Raw genomic sequence first — 25266 nt, 5'->3', positions numbered from 1 at the left:
TAAAATGACTGTGTTTCTCTCTCCTGGCCTTGCAACCACCTAGGAGCAAGTTGCAATCCACTTTTCAGTCCTGACTCACAGTTTGAAAACCACTGATGAATGGAATCTTTATTGGACTTTTAAAAGCTGTATTTGGGTGTAATTCTGTACCTTGTTAACCATACATAGTCCATTGATGTCAGTGAGACTCGTATGCACATAACCAATGACAGAACACCAGTTTATGTCAGTATTTCAAAGAGCAGCAGGTATGCTGAGGGTATTAACAGATATTTTTCTTGTCCAACTTTAAGTTAATATCTTAGAAAAGATAATATAGTACTATTGTTAAACCAGATTTATATTATGAGCTACATTTTGGAAAATATTAGTAATTTAATCTATGCTTGAAGACCTTTTTAAAAAACAGGGAAATTGAGTTTGTTTCTTCAATACCATAATATAAAGATTACAAAGTGAGACTCTGAAGTAGCATCTTGCTTCATTGTTGAAATCTTTAAAAGCATTGTATTCTTGTTTGGTGCTTGGAACTTACTGAGATCTAGGGCTGTATCCAATGCTTATTTTCCATTGGCAGAGGGCATTCCTACTGTTGTGGGTGGATGGGTTTTTTGTCAGTTTCCATCTTCCACATCTGACCCCCACATTGCATATAGCTCTGTTTTTGGTGTCCCCTGACCTGGACTGCTGAGAGCTTTCAGCAGGTGTGGGGAAAGCTGCAAATTTTATTTGGCAAACATAATTATGGTTGGATTTATTAATGAGAAAACTATCAGCATTTTACCTTTAATGCAAGCATGTGTTGAGACAAATGTACTGTCATTTACCAGATTTTTGTTTTCAAGTTTCCATTATTGCAATAAGTTCATTTTAGTGTGCTCTATTTTTCTGAGGATGAATTAATACTAAACATTTCATTTTTCTTTCACTAGAACCTGTACGAAGTCTGCGGCAGAGTACACTAGCCAAGCGCTCCAGTGCTTCACCATCTGCTAACACAAAGAAGTCTGCTGTAAAACCTGGAGTTGCCCAAAAGGCAGGGCTGAAACAGCAAGATAAAGGGTTGACCAAGCTGGAAGATAGCAGTGCACCAGAGCATCCAAAAGAGGTTGGGCTCACTAATAAGGAACCCTCCCAGGAAGTGAAGGAAACAGAAGTATCATCAGCATCAGTCGATTCAGAATGGATTACATCTTGTGCAAAGTCAGGGGAAGTGAAAATGGATAGTAAACATAAAATTCCCAGTCAAGCAAGAATAGATGATGCGTCTCATGAACAAGAAAATACTTCTCACTTCCCAGGGACCAGTTCTTCAACTAAAGAACCAGGAAGTGAGACTGAGGTTGTTGCCAGAAGTGAATGTGGTAGTGTCGGACCAGGGGTGGCAGCATCACCCCATGCAGAGACTACTCAAGTACAAAATAACCTAATTCAAAAGGATGGGAATGAAGCTGTAGTTAATGAAATCACTTCTGAAGTTTCTACAAATGAAAAGACAGATCATAAACCTGGGGAAGAGCTGAACACATCTATAGTGGACAGCGAAAGCAATGAAACTGAAATGATCAAAACTCTATATATTACAACAGGTGATAGGAATCCAAGTGAGACTGAGGAAACTCTTGCAGTTCAATCCAGTTTTGAGGATGGGAAGTCTGACTGTAGCTCAGGCTTGCAAACTAGTAGTGGGGAGGTTGCTCATCAAATTAGTTTTCCAGAAGACAAACAAGAACTGTCAGATGGCTCTGAAAAAGATAAGATGAAAAATGATCCTGTAGATATCATGGAACTTGATCAGACCAGGTCCAAAAGTACTGATGCTGTTTCTGGCAAATCAGCAACAACTACATTAGAAAGTGTTGTTCAAGACATTCCAGTCCATGTTGTACAGCAGCAGAATGACAGGGAACAGATAGGAGAGCATGAGATCCCGGGGCTGCAGGAAGATAATCCTTCTAGCACTTCATCAAAATGTATAAAAAATATGAAGCCCAAACATGCCAAGTATAAACAAAATAAAGCTACAGTTGTCCAGCAAAAGTTAGCTTCCATAAACCAAGAAGTGCATCCTAAAACAGAAATTCTTCATAGTCAGTCTTCAGTAAGTCTGAAATGTAATGCGGAAGAACAAGGGAATCTGCAACATTTTCATAAGCCAGTGAAAGTTAAGAAAAAACATGAAAATAAGGATCTGAAGGCCCAGAGCTGTGACTCTGGAATAGCTCTAAAGAAACAGCCCCCTGGGAAAAATGTTCCACGGACCCAAAGCCCAGCGCAGGTACAGAAACCATGTACCGAAAGAGCAATCGACAACAAATCCTTCAGCCGGCAAGCTGGTTCAAAAGAAGCTCTATCTTTAGTCTCTGGATCTGTGCATCCCAAGCAAGGACAGTTGCCACACAATCAGAAACAGCCACAGAAACATCCGTTTCTGAAAACAGATACTTGTGCTAAAGAGGAAGCAGGAGTAAAGAAAGATTCCATGGTAATGCCTGTGGATCATTTGAAAGAGGATGAAAAAGAAAAAATTAAACTCAGAAAATTAGAGAAGAGTCTTCAGCCTCGGCAAAGAAGAAGCAGCAGAAGCCTTTCGGTTGATGAGCCACCTTTATTCATTCCAGATAATATTTCTACTATAAAACGAGAAAGCTCAGAACACCTGTCTCCCAGTGAAAGCAAATCTCTCTGGGTACCTAGTAAGCAGTGCGGGTTTTGCAAAAAGCCACATGGCAACAGGTGTGTTTGTAGGTATTAATGTTTTGCATTGAACCATTTCTGTGACCACATATTTGCTACTCATATTCTAGTGTCTAGGTCCTAGACTATCTTTTTCAGATTAAATACAAAGGCGTTTCTAGACAAGTTCTGATAATAAAAAAATAATAATTGCGGACATCAAAATAATTGGATGAGATCAGTGGTCCTTCTAGTCCAGCATCCTGTCTCATACATTGGCCAACCAGTTCCTCTGGAGGGCTAGCAATAGGCACTGGGATTCAGAGGAATGTCTCTGAACGTGGAAGTTCCATTTAGTCATCACTGATGGACCCATCTTCCACAAATCTGTTTAATCTCCTTTTAAAGCCGTCTGTGTCTCTGGCCAGCACTATGTTTTCTGGTAGCAAGTTCCACATTTTAATCCCTTTTGGTGTAGAGAAGTATTTTCTTTTGTTCATCCTGAATCTGCTGTCGGCTTCATTTGATGCCCTCAGGTTCTAGTATTTTGGGACAGGAAGAAAAAGCTCTCTGTCCACACTCTCTACCCTGCTCATAATTTTATAAATCTCTGTTGTGTCCCTCCATCTTTTCTAAATTGAAAAGTTCAGCTGTTCCTCATAGGGAAGGTGCTCCAACCCCCTAATCATATTGGTTGTCCTTCTCTGTACTTTTCCCAGCTCTGGAATGTCCTTTTTGAGATAGTGACCAGAACTGCACACAGTATTCCAGATGACACCACACCATAGATCTATACAGGGGTATTATAATATTGGCCATTTTATTTTCAGTCCCTTCCCTAATAATTCCCAGCATAGAATTTGCCTTCTTTCACTGTTGTGGCACACTGCATTGACACTTTCATTAAGCTATACACTGCAACTTCAAGGTTTCTTTGCCTCTCAGTCTCAGCAGGTTCAGAGTCCATTAACATATATGTGAAGCTGAGATTGTTTTGTTCCAGTGTGTATCGCTATACACTCACATTGAATTTCATTTTTTACATTGTTGCCTGCCATCTTCCTATAGCAATTCTTTTATTGCTTGGTCACCTAGAGACCCAACTGCATCTCTGGCTGTTTTCCTGCTCTGGATATATTTAAAGAAATGTTTATTGTTTGTCTTGATGCTTTTAGCAATGTGCTCCTGAGATTCTTATTTCATGTGCCTAATTATTAACTTACACTTCTTTTTGCCATACCCTGTACTCCTTTCTGTTCATTTCATTAGGGCAGACCTTCCACTTTTATGGCTCTTTATGGCTTTCTTGACCATGGTCATTAACCATGCAGGCATTCTTTTTGACTTGGCCATATGTTTCCTAACCTGGGGAATGCATTCTGTCTGGGCTTCAGTTAGTGCCATTTTAGATAAGCTTCCAAGCATCTTCTAGGGATTTGACTCTTTTGTGTTTCCCCTTCAGCTTCCGTTTAAGTATTCATGTTTTTAAAAAGTCCCCTTATTCTTCATGTTTCATTTTCATTTCTATAATATTGGTGGACTACCGAATGGATGTGTTTTTGTTACTAAAACGTACAGTTTCTTTGTTACCAGTGGCCCACTACATGTTAACATATTTGCTCATCTCCTGTTAATACTAGGGTGGATCCAACGATCTTCCTAGGAGACTTCCTCCAGCTTAAGTGGTTCTTCCATTGCAGGAAAAGCCACTCAAGTTGGAGGAAGGCTCCTTAGCCTAGAAGACTACTTCAAATTATAATCAGCAGAGTGCTAGGATAGGGGGTCAGGTCTATCCCACTATAACATTCCAAAATTAACCATAACTAGATCAGGAGAGCTACAACTGGACTGGTCTTTTAAGACTTAAACTGCAGCCTTAGTGTTTAATCAATAATATTACAGTCAGTTATAAAATGGAGAAATTGGATCTGCTTAGTAATTAAGGAAGTATGCAGATGAACAGGCAAATCCCCCCCAAGCTTATTTTATGGCATACTCTCATAAAAGTTCATTGTTAGGCCCTGTTTACACAGGCAAGAGAACAAGGTGGTAAAAGTAGTTGAATGCATTGCATCAGGGCGGTTTTTCAGTGCGTGTGTGGTTCTCTCTCTCTCTCTCTCCCCCCCATACAAATAGAAAACTAGCTCAGCAGGGAGGAGACATCTGCCCCTGTCTCTTTGCCTTATTGTGCGGGTTATCTGTCTGCAGGGATTTTTTTTTTAACATAGGGTACATTCTAGAATGTAATCCACAACCCTATCGTCTGATGGGGTGCGGTCTATTTTACTACATCATTCCCACCTCATCATTTTGTATGAGTAAATAGGGCCTTGGTGGCCTCACCTGAGAGGGAATGGGAGTTCAAGCATTGAATTGTGGAAAGATGGTTCAGCTATGGAATGGTTCAGCTCCCATTTTCATCACAAATCTTTTGTTTTCAGCACTGGGCCACCTGTTTCACTTTTTCCTTGACTGGTGTATATATACCGTTTTAAACAAAGTGCCCCCTGCCTACTTGTATAGTATCATATATCTAAGCTTGTTGACTTCATTTTTAAAATTCACTGCATCAAGATATTGAAATGGCTGGTCCTCATGCTGTCACAAAAGTTTCATAAAGAGGGACAGCCATAGGCAATGAGGGGTCTGTCCATACTGGGAGGACAGAAGACGTGCACAGAAAATATGACTTTGTAAATTAATTAAAAGGTTGGGAAATGTACAAAAAACTTTCTGATGAGAACTGAACTTGCAGAAAGAATGCCGTGCTGAAATAGGGTTGCTAACCTCCAGGTTGGGGGGCTGGAGATCTCCTGGAATTACAGCTGATTTCCAGCCTCCCCCCCCCCAATTTCACTTCTCCTTGAGAAAATGGCTGCTTTGGAAGGTCGACTACATGGCATTCTACCCTACCAAGGTTTGTCCATGCCCTAAACCCCACTTTCTCAGGCTCCACCCTCAAATCACCAGGTATTTCCAAGCCCAGAGATAGCAACCAGTTTGGTGTAGTGGTTAGGAGTGTAGACTCTAATCTGGGAGAACTGGGTTTGATTCCCCACTCCTCCACATGCAGGTACTGATGTGACCTTGGGTCAGTTACAAGTTGTTTCAGAGCTGTTCTCTTACGAGCAGTTCTGAAAGAGGTCTCTCAGCCCCACCTACCTCTCAGGGTGTCTGTTGTGGGGAGGGGAAAGGAAAGGAGATTGTAGGCTACTCTGAGACTCCTTTGGGTAGTGAAGGGTGGGGTATAAATCCAATCTCCTCTTCTGTTCTATACTGAGATCAGATGAATCTGTTTAATCAACCTCAAGTCCCTGAGGAAAGATCCTGGTGGGAGTATCATTTCCAAATTGTTCCCCCCTCTTCCCAACTGCTTAGTATGGGCTTCCATTTTGTGAAATATTCTTACATGCACTGTATAGAAGTCAAATGTATCAGCCTAACCTACCTCGCAGGGCTGTTGTGAAGATAAAATGGATGACAGGAGAATTATGTAAGCCTCCTTAGCTCCCTGTTGGGGAGAAAGGCAGAGTATAAATGAATTAAATAATAATGACATTAAAAACTGTTGTTTTTCTGCTTATGAAGAAGCAATAGTATAATGTTCATAGATTTTATGACATTATTGTGTGCACTTTATATTTTTCAGATGAACATCTTCTGTAATGTAAAAATTATCTTTGACTTTACAAATACAGTTTGAAAATCGGCCTGCCCAACTAATATGGATTTAGGAAGTGCATGTTTTGGGGGCTGAATTAGGAAAAGGAAGCTGGTATTTAAAAATAAGTGGCGGGGACAGGTGGTCCAGCAACACTGTAGGTAGGCTTGCCAGCCCCAATATGTGTGAGCATCTGCAAGCTTTCTACAACTGTTTTTTTTTATTATTTATTTAGATAATTTTTATGCTGCCTTTCCACCCAATTGGTCTGCAACGCAGCGAAGAAAAAAAATTAAAACTTAAGCAACTAAAATACAGTTGAAATATAAAGTTCAGATAAACACACACACAAAACACTAAAAGGTGGACCCATAACCATTATTGGGGGTATGCTAGACGAAATAAAATGAAACAAAAGTCTTCACCTGCTGATGAAAGGCCAACTAATAGAGGCAGACAAATCTCCCCAAGGAGGGAGTGCCAAAGTTTGGTATGGCCACATTGTGTATATATTCAGGAAGGATGCATTTATATAGCAATGGCTGGTGATTTTGATTTTATTCTAAAACAAACATATACTTTGCTCAAAGGAGGGGCAATGCAGTATTATTTCAAAACTGAGTTTAATATGTGGCCTGGAGATCTTCTGGTTCCCACAAATGTATGCTTGAAGAGAAATCAAATCACCGTATATGAATACATATCTTTTAAATATATTTACAGCTGTTAATTATTTTAATTATCCATTGTCATTCGTAGTATGAACTGGTTTGATTATTCATTACCATGTATTCTCTTAAATTCTGAAAATGAGTCACTTGACTTCTAGTCCATGGTCCTTCACTTTTAACTAAGTATTTTAACAGGTTCATTATAGAAGAACATTGTCAACATATCGCTATATAGTATTTTTCTAAGTGCATATTGGCTATGTAATATCTTCCCTGGAAACTGAGCACCCTTTTCCCACCACCCATCTAAATTAGATTTCCTTTCATTTTTTCAGTTCTAAAATGTAACATTGTGTGTGAATTAGAGCATTCAGAGACTGCTTAAAGTTATTTCACATTCAGATCTGTGTTACTCAGATACATTCGAAATACCTTTTCATAAAACTGATGTAGATAGAAGAATCGTTTGCTAATAAAAGTGGACGGGAACAAATCGTTGCTTTGCAAGTACAGATACAAATGATAGACAGTGTCAGGCGATCAGATTTCTGAATTACCATTATAATTGGTGCCTTATAAAACTCACCAGCAGACGCAGCAGAAAGATACATGCTTGTCGGATTAGGCCACAGGTGGCTTATGTGAATCACGAACTGGATGCCTTTGCAAGGTCGAGTAAGGCGTCATATCATGTGCAAATATTTGCCTTCATAGTGTGAATAATAAAATTATTGCTGCCATTTGTAACCCATATGTTTCACAAGTACAAGAACCAAAAGAACTGCGGTTTTTTAGCGTTATTACACACTCATTATATTTAAACAGTAACTCTGAGGGTACACATTAATACTAGAGAGGTATTATTAAGCTGACAGTAATGCTTTCATTTTTTTCTATACTAATCATTTTTGGCAAGTTGTGTCACTGTAGAAAAAGTGTGGAAAAAGACTCTTTTCTATGTGTGGAAAAAGACTCTGATTTCTGCACATGTTTTTAGAATTGCCTAAAATGTGCTCTAATACTACTCTGACATCACTTACTTTACTTAAATGGATTTCCTTGCCTATTCTAATAAATACCATGGGTCTCTATTTTATCTAAACAAAAATATTGGGTATTCTGTGCAGTACCATGTGAAACTATGAAGTATTTATCTTGAATTTTCTCAAAATCCTTCTCACACTGAGTTTCATTTGACATTGATTTTTTTCTCAAGCAATATTTTTTCCATGTAGTAGTTCAAATATGAGGATTAGATTGTTGACATGAACACATCTTACAATTATGCCCAAAGTTGATAGCTGTACTTTATTTTCATTCGTTTTTGAAAGTGGGCTACCTTTTTTTGTGTGTATTTCCCCCTGAATATAGCTATTTACATAAGTACATTAAAACATTTTGGCCAATTACAGTGTAATGCATCTTCTAGAGTCCATATTTCAGCTGTGTTAGCTGCTTCTATAGAATAGTTTGTTAGGAAGAATAGCTTCCAGTTGTCATCAGTGGACATATATGTTCCTGCATGTTATTTCAAGACAAACGGATCTTTGTGTAGAAGAATGCGAAGGCAAATGAAGATGGCTTTTTGCATGCGTACATATTTTAAATTTAAATCCCTGGGTATGTTGCACTGTGATGTGGCATAAGTTTGATAAGTAGACACATACTGTCCTATGAAGCTGGTTTGATTACAATTTGTAAGAACAATTTTAAAGTGATGTGTATTTCTCAAAATTATTTTGAGTGGAGTTTTCTTTTTAAAAACTTATCAACTAGGAGTTCTTTCCTGTTAGGTACAGTTTTTTAGCCTGTCCACTTTCCACCTCAGTACTTATTTGAAAAGGATAGTCTAGACACTGGTATGTTTAGGATTTATTGTTGACTTAATTTAACTAAACCCTCAGGACTAGTACATTAAAACAGTTTCATTTTGTTTTTCTTTTGCAGTGGTGCATCTTCTAATCCAGCCTTACAACATGGTTAATGAGCTTGGACATCATACTATGAAGCAGTCTACAACCTTGTCTTTTAGTGGTAGTGGGCCAGAATGTTGAATATGGTTACACTCCCACAAACTCATAAAAGCTATGAGAGAGGAATTCTTTGGTGCTTTCCAAATGATTCCCCCCTTCTAAAAACACACAGAACTTTTCTTATTTCACAAGGGACATTCCTTATGAATAGCTGTGCTCCACTGTTATTAGCTGCACTGTGTTACTCATTGCAACACTAGAGCTTAATTCTCTCATGATCAAAGCCTTAAAATGATTTCAGAAAAATAAATTAGGGCAGAAGTTATTACAGAGAAGATAGGTTGTATTTTTGTTTTTTTGGTCACCAGCAGTACTTCCTCTAAGCTGTGGAATCTTGGGAGCAAAAATTCTACTTCGTGAGCTACTAGCATTAAAGCTGTGTGCAAGTGATTTGGCTACTGCATAAATTAGTTTGCTCTGGAGCCATCCTTCCTGAGATAAGATAAAAATGTGTTAGCTGGAGGCTAGAAATTGTGAACTAGCTCACACTAACTCAGAGGGAACACTGGTCACCAGTGGTTCTTAGTTTCTCACAGTCTGCACTGAAGAAGAAAATGAGTTTAGATACAGAAAAGCAGAATTCCTTTATTTAGTATATCAGAAGGACAAACACCTGGTAGGACTATGCTCAACTAAGTTTAGCTAGTAAAAGTAGCTTATATATTAGCACTGTTCCTTGCTAATAACAACATGTCTAATCTCTGCTGTTCTTGGGTTACATTTTGTGTCTTAAAGAATTCCTTAAACAGGTTTTAAAGGGTGACTACCTTGATGTGGTTTCAGAGTTTAGTTGCTACAGTAAAGTTCATATTAAAGCAGCTGTAGATTGAGAGTGATCTAGAACCTAGGTTTTGAAAGGATTACCAAATGTAGATGTATTTTAAGTCACTTTGGATAATCAGAATGTCCTCCACTGTTACATTGAACATTGTTCATCACCAGTTATGCTTAAGCGCTCATTGCTCTAGACTGCCGCCACCCCCCCACAAACAATTTCAGCTGAATAGCCCACCAGTTAGGTAAGCAGCATGGGTAGAACATTGTATGTACTGTTAACCAAGCTCAGTACAGACATGACCTTCCCATAGTTTTCTGTGAAAGACGCTCCTTTAGGTATATATGGATTCTTTTTTGTTTATACACTACTTAACCACCAGCAAGATAATGATTATATTTTGTCTGCCAGGTTGACTTTAACGTTAAATGTCCAAATTACTGCTTCTAGACATTGCATGTCTAATTTCTGTCAGATTTCTAAAGTAAAATGAATACAGATATTTCACACCAAATCAGAATATAACATTAACACCTTTCTTTCTCAGTTGAGCATGCTGAAGAAGGAATCTATGGATTTTTCCAGTATGTTCTAAATTGTTGATTTAAGCATTTTTCAGTGTGACATACTTCTGAAATGCTTATTTGTAATGTAAAAAATTATGATTCTCTTTCTGTGATGCGCAGTAAAGAAAAATCATTTATAGAACTATAGTTTGCCTGTGTTTCTGGCTTTCTAAGGATATTTACAAATCATATTAACAGGCACACGGAACTCCATTGAAATTACTAGGACATTTCCAAGTCATATGTGAAAGTATAGATTTAGGTTGGACAACCTTTTCCCTTTCTAGTTTTAGAATTAAAAATGAGCAGGGGATCTGGAATATCACTATCTAAAAGCTCCATATATGTGAGCTAGCTGTCAAGATATATTTTCTGCTCTTGAATATAAAGAAACCATTAATAGACCATTGATGATAATGGATATATCTGATAATTGGAAGCTAAGTGGTCACATGTCAATATTTGTAGGAAGTCCAGATAATTATGCTGGCCTCCTGAAGTATGAGAGCCAGTTTGGTATAGTGGTTAGGTGCAAGGACTCTAATCTGGGAGAACCAGGTTTGATTCCCCACTCCTCCACTTGCACCTGGCTGGATGGCCTTGGGCAAGCCATAGCTCTGATAAGAGCTGTCCTTGAAAAAGAGCAGTTTCTGTCAGAGCTCTCTTAGCCCCACCCACCTCACAGGCAATGTTCCCTCTAAGCTGTGGAGTCTTTGGGGCAAAAATTCTACTTTGTGAGCTACTAGCATTAAAGTTGTGAGCAAGCGATTTGGCTACTGCATAAATTAGTTTGCTCTGGAGCCATCCTTCCTGAGCTAAGACAAAAACATGTGAGTCAGAGGCTAAAAAACTGTGAGCTAACTCACACTAACTCAGCTTAGAGGGAACACTGCTCACAGGGTGTCTGTTGTGGGGAGGGGAAGGGAAAGGAGTTTGGAAGCCGCTCTGAGACTCCCTCTGGTAGTGAAGGGCGGGGTATAAATCCAATCTCTTCGTCTAATTGTGATTTGAATCTACAGCAGTTTCACTGCATGGGGCTGAAACAGGCTTTTGTGGTATCAATGTCAGTGAAATGCAGAATTCTGACTGGCATTGTGGTTTTGGGGAAGCATGCTAAAATTTCAGCCTCCAGCCTATGTATGGTTTGCTGGCCATTGAAGTACTGCATGCCCAAGTGGACCACAAAAACAGGTCTTATAAACCACTTGATAGGCTACAACAGAAGATAAGCGTATGGGGTAAAATTAGAGGGCAGTGAGTTTGACAGACCAGGTATAGATTAGGGCAGATACTGAGAATTTTGTACTGTTGTGCAAAAAAAAAAAAGTAGTATTCCTTACCTCATCAGATCTGTTAACATCAGTTATTTAGAGAAGCAGAACCAGTTATTTGGAGAAGCTGAGCTTATAGAATGTGATGACAGACTTCTGAAGAAACTTCATTGGTGAACTATTGGCCAAAGGAATTTCATGTTTTCATCTACCAGCAAGCAACATCATTAGAGCTTCCAGAGTTTCAAGGACCATTAAAATGTACTTTAAAAAAACCCTGCCAAAAAGTGATCTGAGTTGATGTTGAACAATTGTTGTGGCATTATGCACAGACAGCATGATTTTCTGTGTCTCTTTCATTTGTGTTTGACCCAATGGAGTGCTTTAACAGTAGGAGTGCTTGTGTCAGAAGCCAGCTCTTAGGCTTTGCTCAGCTTTCTCCCCTTAATTTTGTTTGTTCGATCTTTCTGAAGGATATGTGTAAGCAGAATGATATCACCCACATCCCTCTACAGTCCTTTGAAAAAGCCAATATTTATTACATTGGTGGCAGAGCTAGTTCTTTGAGTAGTGTTGAGAAACATTCCACAGACTTCATTTGTACAGATTTAGGTGACTTATAGCAGCCTATAATTGTTCAATAATGTTATTACTGGCCTGTTAAGTTGCAAGGTTTTCAGAGTAACAGTAATAATACTGTTTGTATGAAACACTTTTTTAGAAGAAAACCTTGAGTTACCTTTTCACTTGCCCTTGGGTTTAGAGTGTCATAGAGACATACCTGTGCAAGAACTGAGTGTGTTCATTTTCAGCTATTATGATGACAGCTCATCTTAATTTCACTTTGGCATCTAATACCATGTTGTAAGGCTGGAGCAACAGATGTAAGATTCAGTGTTAAATACATTAAGTTAAGGATGAACATAGTCGATGAAAAATATTCAGAGAGGTAGCTGTGCTAATCTGTTGCAGTAAAAATTTAGCAAGAATAATTTATGTGGGAATAAAAAGTGATTAAAGGTGCTGGCAAGATTCCTGTTTATTTTCTGTAAGTGATACCACTGAATACATTGACTGTATTTTATTTTTGTGTGTTAATTAGTGACTCCCCCCCCCCCTTCTTGGTTACAGGTTCATGGTAGGCTGTGGTAGATGTGATGATTGGTTTCATGGTGATTGTGTTGGACTTAGTCTTTTTCAAGCCCAACAAATGGGAGAAGAAGAAAAAGAATATGTATGTGTGAAATGTTGTGCTGAAGAAGACAAAAAACCAGATGTTATTGATCAAAATGTGCTGGAATCACAAGTAAAACTGGAACCAACTGAAGAAAGTAAGACAATGGAATATGAGAAACCTGGGATAGTGAAGCAAACACATACATGCCCAACAAATAAAACAAAGGTGGGGGAAGACAATATGAAGCACAAAGTCAAAATTTTTAAACGGGTAAGAAATTAGCATATATGTATGACTAAATATATCTTTGTGATCTAAAACATTTATAAGCAACCATAATATTTTAACTGTAAAATGTTTTCTGCTAAATGTGTTGGTGTAATATTTTGGTGACACCCCCCCCCCCAAAAGTGATTCTTGTCCATCCCAGTGCAATCCTAAACAAGAGTTTCGCCCTTCTAAACCCATTGATTTCAGTATATTTAGAAGGTTGTAACGTCTGTTCTTTATGAAAATAGAAGAGGCAGGGAGTTGCCATGTGTTTCCTTCTATATAGGAAGGGGAAGTTACTTAGAAAAAATGAGTAGCTTTGTTGGACACCAGCACTATCAGTCAATACAGTGGTTTGGATCTGGTGTTTCTCTAAATGAGGAATCTTCTGACTTCCTTTGAAAGATTCCTCCCTTAGTGTCAGTGAACCCTTGGATCCAACCCTATATTGGGAAGGGATATAGCCTCCTTTTCTTGAAGCTATACTGATAAAAAGATTTTCTGTGGAGATAGTCCACAAATTATAATAAAAAACAAGCAAAAATCACTCTTTTATCATGAAAATCCAAAATGGAGGGGGTTTTTTTTCCTGAGCTGTGAGTTTTCTTAGTTGAGTAGGAATATACTCTGTCCCTAGCTAACCTTGGGTAGAAGTTCCTATTTGATCTACCCAGCTATTGAGACCAATACATATGATTGAAATCTTATCCCATCAATAACTTGTAACTGTTGCTTATCAGATAGCCCAGAGAAAATTAAGCACCTTTGAAATACATGACTCAAATGTAATTGCATTCATTGATTTAAATAGAATTTTAGCAAAAATAATCTCCCCTGGATTTTTTTGTCTTAATGTACTTAAGATGTAACATACACATGCATTTTATTGTCTTAATGTGTTATGCAAAAGAATTCAATTCAATTTATTACAGGTCTTTATGACCGAAGTCTTGACCAAGAGGATACCAAAGGGGGATAAAATAGGTACATAAAATAGACATAAATATGTCAAGGTACATAATAACAGTCACATAAGAATTGTAATCGATTTTTCTGTTTATGGTTTGTTAACCTCCCCCCACCCCTCCCCCAGGAATCTGGTGATGGAAAAGTAGTATCAGAGAGCAAAGATTCTGATGTGAAAAAGGGGGCTCAAAATCCCATTAGGAAAACGGGGCAAATGACTACTGTTCCTCGTCGATCTTCTGAAGAAAAACAAGAAAAAAATAACAAAGATACTCTTAGTGTTTGTTGTTCAAGTGAAAGCACAACAAAATCAGGTAATATTGATGAAATTTAGAAATTGGCCTTTGATTTTTAAAAATCTACTTGAAATGTAGTGGATGTACTCATTTTAAATACCAGTTTGGTGGGCAATGCAGCTAAGCTTTGCAAAAAATGAGAGGATTTGAATTCCTTAAAATGTTCTTTTTTCAGTGCTGGAAATAAATAAGAACAAAAAGTTTATATACACTGGTCTAGAAGAGCTACCATCTTCATCATCTGTCTATCTTGTACATTTTTATCTCTCCCTTCCTGCTCAGACCATAAGGTGGTATACATGATTTGCTCTTACACATTGTGAGGTGGATTAGTCTTCAGGTTTGAGAATGGCCCAAGATCACCCAGTGAATTCATGACATAGTGGGGATTTGAACTCATGTTTCCTTCTTCCATCTGTCATTTTATCCACTATGCCACACTGCTACAGGTTCTAATCAGATAAACAGACCTTAGATTGTTGCTTTTAGTAAAATAGTACATAGAAGTACTTTGTCTCTTTTTGATAAGAAACCTTTCACTTAATCCAGAATCACTGCCCTGCTAAATATTCCTTCAGAAGGGATCTCTTACGCCCTCTTCTGCTCACACTTGTGAATCTCAGATTCATTAGTATTGAATAACCATACTTCCATTATAATTATCCCTCACTTCAGGATTTCAGGATAGACCAGAAGGAAAGAAAAAGAGAACAGAGAAAGGAGGAACTGCTAATACTGTACACCTGCCACCTGCATCCAAGCCTTCTACTGATCAGATAAGACAGAGTGTTAGGCAGTCACTCAGGGAAATCCTGACGAAAAGGTATGGATGACATGCTAATCCATTGTTACATTTTTAATTGCTGCAGTTTCCTGGGGAAAAAAAATGTGTCTTTTTTTGTTTTAGACTTGCCGACTCTACTCTGAAGATTCCTGAAGAAAGAACAGCAAAAGTTGCAACCAGGATTGAAAAAGAGCTGTATTCCTTTTTTCGGGATACTGATTCCAAGTACAAGAATAAGTACAGAAGCTTGATATTCAATCTGAAAGATCAAAAAAACAATGTATGTTGCATTGTCTGTGTGAATCGTGTATCCTGAATTCTTGCAAGCAGTGTTTGTTTTCCCCGTGGTGACTAACATGATAGAATTGGTCATGCTCACAGTCCCTCTTCCTTGCAGCTTTCCCTTAAGTTTTGTATATGTTGGTGTTGGCACTATTTCCCTTGGTTATTTTGGTAATGTTGTATTGAAATTAGAATTATATGTTTCAAGTTAGTTACTGATACATTCCAAATTACCTTTAATGAAAGGTATGGATTGGTTCAGTCTAATTTTTTGGTCTAACATTTCTTGACTGTCACCAATGAACATAAGAGCAACTGTCGTGGATCACACTAGTGGTCCCTCTAGTCCAGCATCCTGTTTCATGTATAGACTGCCCAAATGGTACCAGAAGACCCACAAGCAGGGCACAGAGGCCAAAGCTTCCCTCTGGTATTGCTCACCAGCATTGCTATCCAGAAGATTACTGCTTCTAAAAGTAGAGGTCTTATTAGGTCATCATGACTAATAGCCATTGATACATGTGTCCTTCATAAGTAAACAACATGGTGTCCTGTGCTGTTCAGATTTTCTCATGTTCTATTATACCATCAGAATTTTCTGTGTTACGCATCTTAGAATTCCTGATTCATTTATTTTTCCTCAAAGCTTTTTATTTTTGCTCTTACTCTGTAGACCTGCATTACATTTTTACATACAAATAACCATTTTCTGTGTTACTCTTTTTTTGTTGGCACCCAAAACTACTGAGGTGGGAGGATTTCTACCCTTTATGTCTAGCTATGTTCACCAACATATATAGACATTGCCCTATTCTGATGTTTCAGTACACAAAAACAGCCATAGACTTGCTCACTTGCCTTTCTCCTTGCATGCTTTGATGGCAGTTTGCAATTCTAGTGCACACAGAAACTATGTTTTTTATAAATCATGTTTTATATCATTGGAACATAATGGCAAACTCTGATTTGCCAGGGAGACTGGAAACTGAAGCATGTGAAAGAGTGGGATCAGGTGAACTCTGTTTGTTTGTGTTATTGTAAACCATGAACTAAACCATAGTTGTCAGACATGTTGCCAGGAGTGTGGCTTCTGACATATCTCTAAGGTATACAAACAAGAATTTCTTTTCTTATGCTATAGGTAAAAGACTTCTTTCTCTCTGCAGTGGTGAATAGTTATACACCAGCAGAGCATCTCCCTCCATAGGCAGGAAAAGTCTAGCACCCAGAATCTGTTTAAAATCCAGCTCTGTCTAAAGGCCCAGGATTTTTTTTTAAGTCAGAAAACTTTGTTGTAATTAAAAGACTCCTCCTTTTAGCTAGCATAGGCAAATTTTAATAATGTTAACAAATTTAATAATGTTATCAAAATGGTGATCTTCCTGTTTTGAGATAGATTCTGCAGATGTTTTAATACAGGGTTATGAAGAGTTATATGATTGGTATATTTGTAAAAATTCTGTGTTAGTCCCTAAAAGCTTTGTAATTTTTCTTGAATGTATTTTGAACAAGTCTCATGTAAAAAAGATTGAGTGTATGTGTAATTTTGATCTAAACGTTATTTGTGCAGTGGTGTTTTTTAGCATTTCTGGTGTCGTGAATTGGAATTTTGGTAGAGATAGTGATTTATAGCAGTAATACACAGATAGCATCAAAATGCCTAAGTGTTTATGTTGTACTTGAATTTGTATTGGAAGTCAGTTTTTTTTAAACTCTACTTATTGCTTTTCCAGGTGCTGTTTAAAAGAGTACTAAAAGGTGATGTTACTCCAGACCATCTCATAAGAATGAGCCCAGAAGAACTGGCTTCCAAAGAACTAGCCGCATGGAGGAAGAGAGAAAACCAACATGTATGACCTATGTTATTCTATCCATAATTTAACTACTCTGCCTTCTGAGAATTCCAGCATTGAATGTTTTTCCCAAATTGCAAAGGGATTAGAATTGTTGCTGAGTTTTTCTGCTGAAGATGACATTTTGATGGGACCTGAATTCTGAAGTCCTGAACGTTTAAACATTTGATCAGTTCCCGAATCTAGAAGTATATTTTGGTCCCTAATATGGTAACAGATTACAGGGGCAAATACAAATAGTGCTGCTGTGAATATATGATCATTCCAGTTTAAATGGTGGTGATTTTTTTGTTCCATTTTTAGGCACAGATCCAGCTCTTGCAAATTTCTGATTGTTCACAAGCTTGCTAAATTGCTGTCCTGGCTTCTCAAATGTCTGTTTTTCTGTTTTCCTTACTATGTAGAGGCTATGTGCCTGTGGGGGGGGGGGCAGTAGATGACAATTCTGGCAGGAGGGATGCTCTGGGAGGGATATGTGCTTAGTGGGGGGGTAGTTGACTGTTAATTCTGGCGGGCAAATACCGTGGGGTGATTGGGCCTTGATCTTTAGTGCCTTTGCTTGAACACACTATATCTGCGACCTTCACACGTTCAACTTCAGTCTTAACATTAGCTCGTGTTCACTATGGTATCTATCAATGTCTCAATAAGGTTAACTTTCTGCGAAGTGACTGCAGTTGAGAACTAATTTAACCAGGATTCTAACAAATTGTTAGGACTGCCTTTTTCCTTTCTCAACCTCCTGTACCACAACCGTGATGAGCGGAGACGACGGGGAAGTCCCTACAACTGCAGCAGATGGCACCGTGCCTGAGCAAGGGACCACAGCGGCCCTGGTGGCAACTGTGAAGTCCAAAGGAGCAGAAAGCGAGGCATGGACCCGAGACTCCTGGGTGCCGCTCCCAACCTGGACAGAGCTCACCTGGGTGGTTACTCCGGATCCAAGGTTTGAGAGATTTGCAAATGATGGCACCCGAAGGTGCTACGGACACTCATTCCAGGAGGACCATGTGGTTTGACATCCATGCGGTGGAGGACACTGAAGTTGAGCATCTCCACAGAGAGTTCAGAGGTGAGGTTGAAGAGATCAGGCGAGAGATGCAAAACATGATGCTGGAATTACTGGGCGTCATCATGGATGCCATCCAGCAAGAGTTCCGGAATTGTGAATGTGCCAAGGATGGACCTGGGGAGGAGTGCTTTGCAAGTGTCCCCACCTCCTTCCCCAGTGTCTATGTCCAATGCCTACCCCCTCCCGCTCATCAAAGACCTGGCGAAAGCTTCCCGGGGTGCATTTTCACCAAACTTGATTTGCGAAATGCTTGCTACAGAGTGCACATTTGGGAGGAGGATGAGCACAAAATGGCTTTCAATACCCTGATGGTGATGCCATTTGGGTTAGTAGGAGTTCCAGGGTTTTTTAATGAATTTAATCAATGAAGTGTTGCACAAGCATTTATTCAAGGGAGCACTAGTGTACCTAAATGATACCCTGCACTATTCAGAAGATAAAGACTCACATGTAAAGTTGGTCAGGGAGGTGCTCCAAACCCTTTACAATCACCGGCTCTTTGTCAAGCTCTCCAAGTGAGAATTTCATAACGAGGAACAGGATTTCCTGGGTGATCAGAATTCGGGGATGGGATTGGGCGTGGGCCCCCATAAAGTACAGGATGTGGTGGGATGGGAGGCTCCTTGAACCCAGCACCAACTCCAATCCTTGGATTTGCCCATTTCTACCGCACATTCATCCCAAACTTCGCCTAGGTGGGCAAACTGACTTGTTAAAAACGAAGGTGAAGGGTTCCGACAGAAACAAGCCAAGTACCAAACTGGACTGGACTCCAGAGAGCCAGCAGGCATTTGAAAGACTGAAGGGGTTGTTTACCTCTGAGCCCATTTTACATCATCCTGACGAAAATAAGCCTTTTGTAATGCAAGTGGATGCTTCTGATGTGGCTATGGAACAGGCGATCCTGCAACAGGGGGAGGAAGGAAAGCTCCACCCCCTGGCATATGTGTCTAAGACGTTTTCCACCAAGGAGCGTAATTGGGCTGTTTGGGATAAGGACGCGGCTACCATCAAACTGGCCCTTTTCGACCTGGAGGCACTGGCTAAAGGGCACAAGAGTGCCATTTGAATTGTGGACAGACCACAAAAATGTGGAGGCATTACGCAAGCCCAGGCACTTGAATGCCAAGCAGCTCTGCTGGGCGGAGTTTTTCTCTAAATTTCGGTTCACTCTCCAGCACCTCCCCAGGAAGTCAAACTCTCTGGCTGACGCACTATCCTCCCTCCCACAACATGACAGCCAGTGAGAAGAAGTCATAGACTCGATGTTCACAACCACCCAGTTGGGGAAGGGCAGTGGTAACTCGCAGCCAGGCAAAAGCAGAAGCCCCCATTGATGTTGAACCTAGGATTGGCAAATTTATAACTGTTTTTTTCAGAGGGGGACATGGAAGACATTCAAACCGACAATTTAGTGGTGCAGAAGGGGGATGGCTGTTGGTACAGAGGTGGAAGGGTGTTGGTGCCTAAAGCATTGAGAGGGGAAATCCTGACTTTAGTGCACAAAAATAAACTGGTGAGGCATTTTGGATACCTGAAAAACCTACACCTCCTTCAAAGGCAATTGTGGTAGCCGCGTATGGGGGCAGATATTTCCCAATACGTGGGTTCCTGCCAGCCCTGCCTAATGGGGAAACGGAGGTCAGGAAAGCCCCCTGGGACCTTACAACCCCTTACAACCCCTTGAAATACCAGAGAGACCTTGGGCAGTGATTTCTATGGACTTTATAACGGATCTAAGTGCAGACATTGCCGAAAGTTTTCGAACCAGACGAGAAAAAACAGGGCAGCTCGTCTACACTTGGCCCTGATGGAGAAGGCACTATCTCCACAGTCCTCTTCACCGTTGGACACGTCCGGGCACGCCTCGATGTCCACCTTGGCTGCGGACACTTGTCCTCCCGTTCCGGGATCATCGACGTCGACGGTCGCAATCGATGCTTCGGCACCGAAACGATCGACGCCGATAAAGGACCACCCCGTACCTTCCAAGATCCGGAAGCAGGGCAAAGACTCACAGCAGTCGAAGAAACCTAAAACGGACAAACCCAAAGTCCATAAGGTTTCGGCTAGTCAGGGTCGAGATCCCACGCAAGAACCTCACCCGATCGGTTCGGATCTCGACATCGACCTTACTCAACAGACAAATCAGTCGCAATCTGATATGTCGAGCCGTCAATCCTCTCATGCCTCCCCAGAACGTGGAGTCGAGGATCGGCACCGACCAACTTCTCCTCCCCTGACTTGGGATGAGAGGCAATGGCATTATTTGTACGGGAATCGATACCCATACCCTTGGGCACTCCCGATACCACCCCCACCTGAATGGGATCGTCAGTCGGTGTCATCCCGCATTTCGCGCTTTCAAGATCGACCATCGGTATCGAAGCAGTCGATACCGACGCATCCACCAGACCCGGTTGTGCCCCCGATTAACACACCGGCACCGTCTCAACCTGAATTACTCGAATCATCTCCAGAACCATCCAATGTATCCTCCGATTCAGATGGCTTTTCTGAACATATCGAGGATGTAGATGCACAGCCCACCTCGCAAGATGTGGAAGCGGATTTACCTATTTCTCCATCAGAGGATGTTAAGTCTTATGGAGATTTTATTCAACGCATGGCATTAGATCTATCTATGACTCCTACTCTCGTTGCCAGTTTTGTGGATGATAACGTTTTTGACATTATGCACTCTAACACTTCGCCCTCCGTGGCTCTACCAATGACAAAAGTTCTCTTGCAAACTACCAAGGACTTTTGGACTCGTCCAGCCTCCATTAATGTCTCTAATAAGCGTCTGGATCACATGTACAAGGTCCAGGAATCAGGGGCTGAGTTTTTATACACACATCCTAAGCCCAATTCTTTGGTCGTTTCCTCGTCCACGAAAGGAAAAGCGAGCCACTCTACTCCATCAGACAAAGAAGGAAAAAAGTTGGATTCGGTTGGTAGAAAATTCTACACTGTCGGTGCAATGGGCATTAAAACGGCGAACTATGCCGCCTGCATGGGCCGTTATCAATTCAATTTATGGAAGCGTTTGAATGATTTCCTCCCGCACGTGCCCAAAGAGTGCCAACCTCAGATTAAAAGGATTCAGAATGAAGGGATGGTCTTGGCTAGACACCAAATTAGTGCTGCCAAGCATTCCCTGGAATCCGCTAGTAAGACTCTAGCAACCTCTGTAGCGTTACGCAGACATGCCTGGCTCCGCTCTTCATCATTGCCATATGACACCAGATCCTCGGTGGAAGACCTTCCCTTTGAAGGTTCTGGATTGTTTAGCTCCACCACTGACACGGTTCTGCAGGAAATGGATAAGAGTATCAAGACGTCCAAGAGTTTGGGGATCTCCCCCACGACCAAATACTCGAAATCCAAGCAGTGGCCTAGGCAACCTTGGTCGACCAGGCAACCGTACAACAAATCACCTACGGATCAATGGCAAAGACCTCCCTCTCAGTCACGGTCTTTTCCCCCGAAAAATAAGGGACAATCGTCCGGTGCCTATAAGTCGAAATTCCCTAAGAATCCCAAACAGGGACTTTGACTTCAACCTTACTGCTCAGACTCGCCTTGCACCCTTCCTGCACGCATGGCTCGCCATTTCTACGGACAAATGGGTGCACTCTATAATAAGAGATGGCTATCTCATAGAGTTTTCTCTGACTCCCAAAATCTCCCGTTTTATCAGAACCCCGGCGTCTCCTGCCCTGCTACAGGAGGTACAATCGCTGACACAAAAAAACGCTATAGAGAAAGTCCCGATGGCGGATTGTTGCCGCGGGATTTATTCCAAATATTTCACGGTCCCCAAGAAGGACGGAGGACTTCGTCCAATCATGGACCTTCGTTTTCTCAATCGGTTCATCATTTACAGAAAGTTTCGCATGACCACGTTGCAAAGCATTTTACCACTCCTGTCTCCAGGGACTTGGATGGTCACTTTAGATCTCAAAGACGCTTATTTTCACGTCTCCATCCATCCTCGTCACAGAAAGTTCCTCAGATTCGCAGTCGGGGAGGACCATTACCAATTCAAAGCCCTTCCATTCGGGCTCTCTACCGCCCCCAGGGTTTTTACGAAGGTAATGGTGGTTGTCGTCGCTCATCTTCGCCTTCAGGGCATTCAGATCTTTCCGTATATAGACGACTGGTTGATGGTGGCAGATTCAAGAGAATGTCTCCTTCAGCACATCACCATCACATTGTCGGTCCTATCCTCCCTTGGAATTCTGGTGAATTTACAGAAATCCATGCTGCAACCTGCAACTCGCGTGCAGTTCATAGGAGCTGTCATAGACTCCCTAGCCACTCGGGCGTACCTTCCTCGCCAACGGGCAGATACCATTCGTCTGGAAATTCAACGTTTGTTCCAGTCCAACGTGACATCAGCGGTCCACATTCAGCGGATCTTGGGTCTCATGGCAGCCACCACTTCCGTGATCGAATATGCACGCCTTCGCATGCGCCCGTTGCAGCTGTGGTTTCTAAAGAAATTTCGCCCTTCCATCCATCCTCCGAGCCTTCAACTGGTAGTGCCTCCGCAGGTCCTCGTCTCCCTGCAGTGGTGGCTCGTGGACACCAATCTGTTGGCGGGTGCACCGTTCCAACCGATCGTTCCCGTAATGTCCATCACCACAGATGCCTCCCTGTGGGGTTGGGGTGCTCATACAGACGACACTTGTGTGGGTGCTCCATGGCAACCCCTTTGGAAGAGTCATCATATCAACTATCTGGAACTGCTGGCCGTAAAATTTGCCCTCAGATCCTTACTCAGACAGGTTGTAGGAAAAGCTGTGTTGATTTTTACGGACAACACAACTGCGATGGCTTATATCAATCGCCAGGGCGGGACCGTGTCCAGGTCCCTTTGCAGGCTAGCTATGGACATATGGGAAGAGTGCCTTCATTGGAACATCACTCTCCAAGCTGCCCATCTGCCAGGAACTTTGAACCAACAAGCGGATTTCCTGAGCAGAGGGGGAGCATCGGACCACGAATGGGAGTTGAACTCAAAGTATCTCCTTCCTCTTTTTCAACATCTGGGACATCCCCACATCGATGTTTTTGCAACTCGATTGAACAAGAAGTGTCCCAGGTTTTGCTCCAGAGCGGGGTTGGACCCTCTGTCAATGGGGGACGGTCTGTTGATGTCGTGGGCTCACGACTTTCTATACCTATTTCCTCCGATTCCGCTGCTCCACAGGGTGCTTGTGAAAATACAACAGGACAAGCCCCATTGTCTCCTGGTAGCCCCCTGGTGGCCTCGGCAGGTGTGGTTTCCGACACTGCTGCGGTTAGCCAAGGGATCCTTCGTACACTTCCCGCAGGAGTTGGATCTCCTCCAAGCTCAGGAAGGCCAGGTCCTTCACTACGATCCTCTGAGTCTCAAGTTGACTCTATGGGAAATACGCTTTCAGTGATGGATGACCGTATCAATGAGGTCCTGTTGAATTGTCGTAAACTGTCTACTAGGACGTCTTACGCAAAGAAGTGGGATTTATTCCTACAGTACTTGAGTTCTTCCAATTTACCTCCTCCGCCAGTGGATTTGAGGTCTATTTTTGCGTTTATTTTGTCCAGAATGGACTTGGGACTCAGTTTTTCTTCAGTTAAGGTGTATTTAGCTGCGGTGTCAGCTTTTCATCCATCTATTGATGGGTTTTCAGTTTTCTCGCATCCTCAGACGAAACAGTTTTGTAAAGGTCTTATTCGCCTGTACCCTCCCCGTCGTTCTCCGACTCCGGCCTGGGATTTGGCTTTAGTTTTGCGGTTTTTGATGGGAAAACCCTTCGAACCACTGGCCACTTGCTCTCTAAAGTTGTTATCGCTCAAGACTGCGTTTCTGGTGGCCATTACTTCTGCTCGTCGAGTCAGTGAGTTGTCTGCTTTAAGGTGTGATCCACCATACTTGATTTTTTCCCCTCATGGGGTGTCGTTGTCTTTGGACATCTCCTTCTTACCGAAAGTCGTTTCGGAGTTTCATCTACGTTCAGATATAGTTTTGCCGTCATTTTTCCCGTCTCCTGCCAATGAAGAGGAACGGAAATTGCACTCTCTGGATGTTAAGAGGGCGTTGCTGTTCTATTTGGGCAGGACCAAGTCTTTTCGTCAGTCTCCAGCCTTGTTTGTTGCTCACAGTATGCCCTCCCTAGGGAAGAAGATCTCTTCCCAGACGCTGTCCAGGTGGATTGTGGAAGTAATCAAGCTATGTTACGCTTTGGCTAAGAGACCTCTTCCAGGTCAACTTCGCGCCCACTCTACAAGGGCGGTGGCGGCTTCCACAGCTTTCCTGAGAGGGATGCCATTGGAGGACATCTGCAACGCTGCGACTTGGGCTACTCCGCTCACCTTCGTGAAGCATTATGCCCTTGATGTCCGGTCTACTCGTCGTGTGGCGTTGGGTCGGTCTATTTTGCAGACGGCGCAGGTGTAGGGCCTCGGCCCCTCCTCCAGGTAAGAGTTATTGCTTGCTATTCTCCCAAGGGTGTGATGCACAGAGACCACGAAGAAGATAGACAGGTTGCTTACCTGTAACTGGTGATCTTCGAGTGGTCGTCTGTGCATTCACACCACCCGCCCTCCTTCCCCTCTGCTCTCGGCCCTTCATCTTGTTTCTTTGAAGGCTGTTGGGCGGCGGTCAGAAGGAACTGGCGGGATCTGCGTGCCCCTCCTTGGTCATGCGCAGTGGAGCTGGCGCGTGACCTGGGAGAGGCGCGAAAATCCCTTTTGCTAGCTATCGGTACCGAGAAGGTCAGCGCAGGCGCAGAGTATTCCCAAGGGTGTGAATGCACAGATGACCACTCGAAGATCACCAGTTACAGGTAAGCAACCTGTCTATTTGGGTAGTGGTCGACATGTTCTCCAAGCAGGCACTTTTTATTCCTTGGCAACTGCCCTT

The 25266-nt window shown here is 41.7% G+C and overlaps 1 protein-coding gene across 1 annotated transcript in view; it reads left to right on the top strand.

Moving 5' to 3' along the window:
- Positions 1 to 25266, top strand: part of PHF3 (PHD finger protein 3) — a 93141-nt gene that overhangs the window by 25925 nt on the left and 41950 nt on the right. Inside the window, exons 3-8 of the mRNA XM_015417876.1 lie at positions 933 to 2736; positions 12785 to 13100; positions 14194 to 14380; positions 15038 to 15185; positions 15270 to 15426; positions 17162 to 17278. Coding sequence (XP_015273362.1) covers positions 933 to 2736; positions 12785 to 13100; positions 14194 to 14380; positions 15038 to 15185; positions 15270 to 15426; positions 17162 to 17278 — 2729 coding nt within the window. The remainder of the gene's footprint in view (positions 1 to 932; positions 2737 to 12784; positions 13101 to 14193; positions 14381 to 15037; positions 15186 to 15269; positions 15427 to 17161; positions 17279 to 25266) is intronic.

This window comes from Gekko japonicus, unplaced genomic scaffold, assembly GCF_001447785.1.
Source record: "Gekko japonicus isolate JY-2015 unplaced genomic scaffold, Gekko_japonicus_V1.1 scaffold512, whole genome shotgun sequence".
NCBI lineage: Eukaryota > Metazoa > Chordata > Lepidosauria > Squamata > Gekkonidae > Gekko > Gekko japonicus.
Note: the sequence above shows the minus strand (reverse complement) of the source record. Positions and strands in the feature narration are given on the sequence as shown.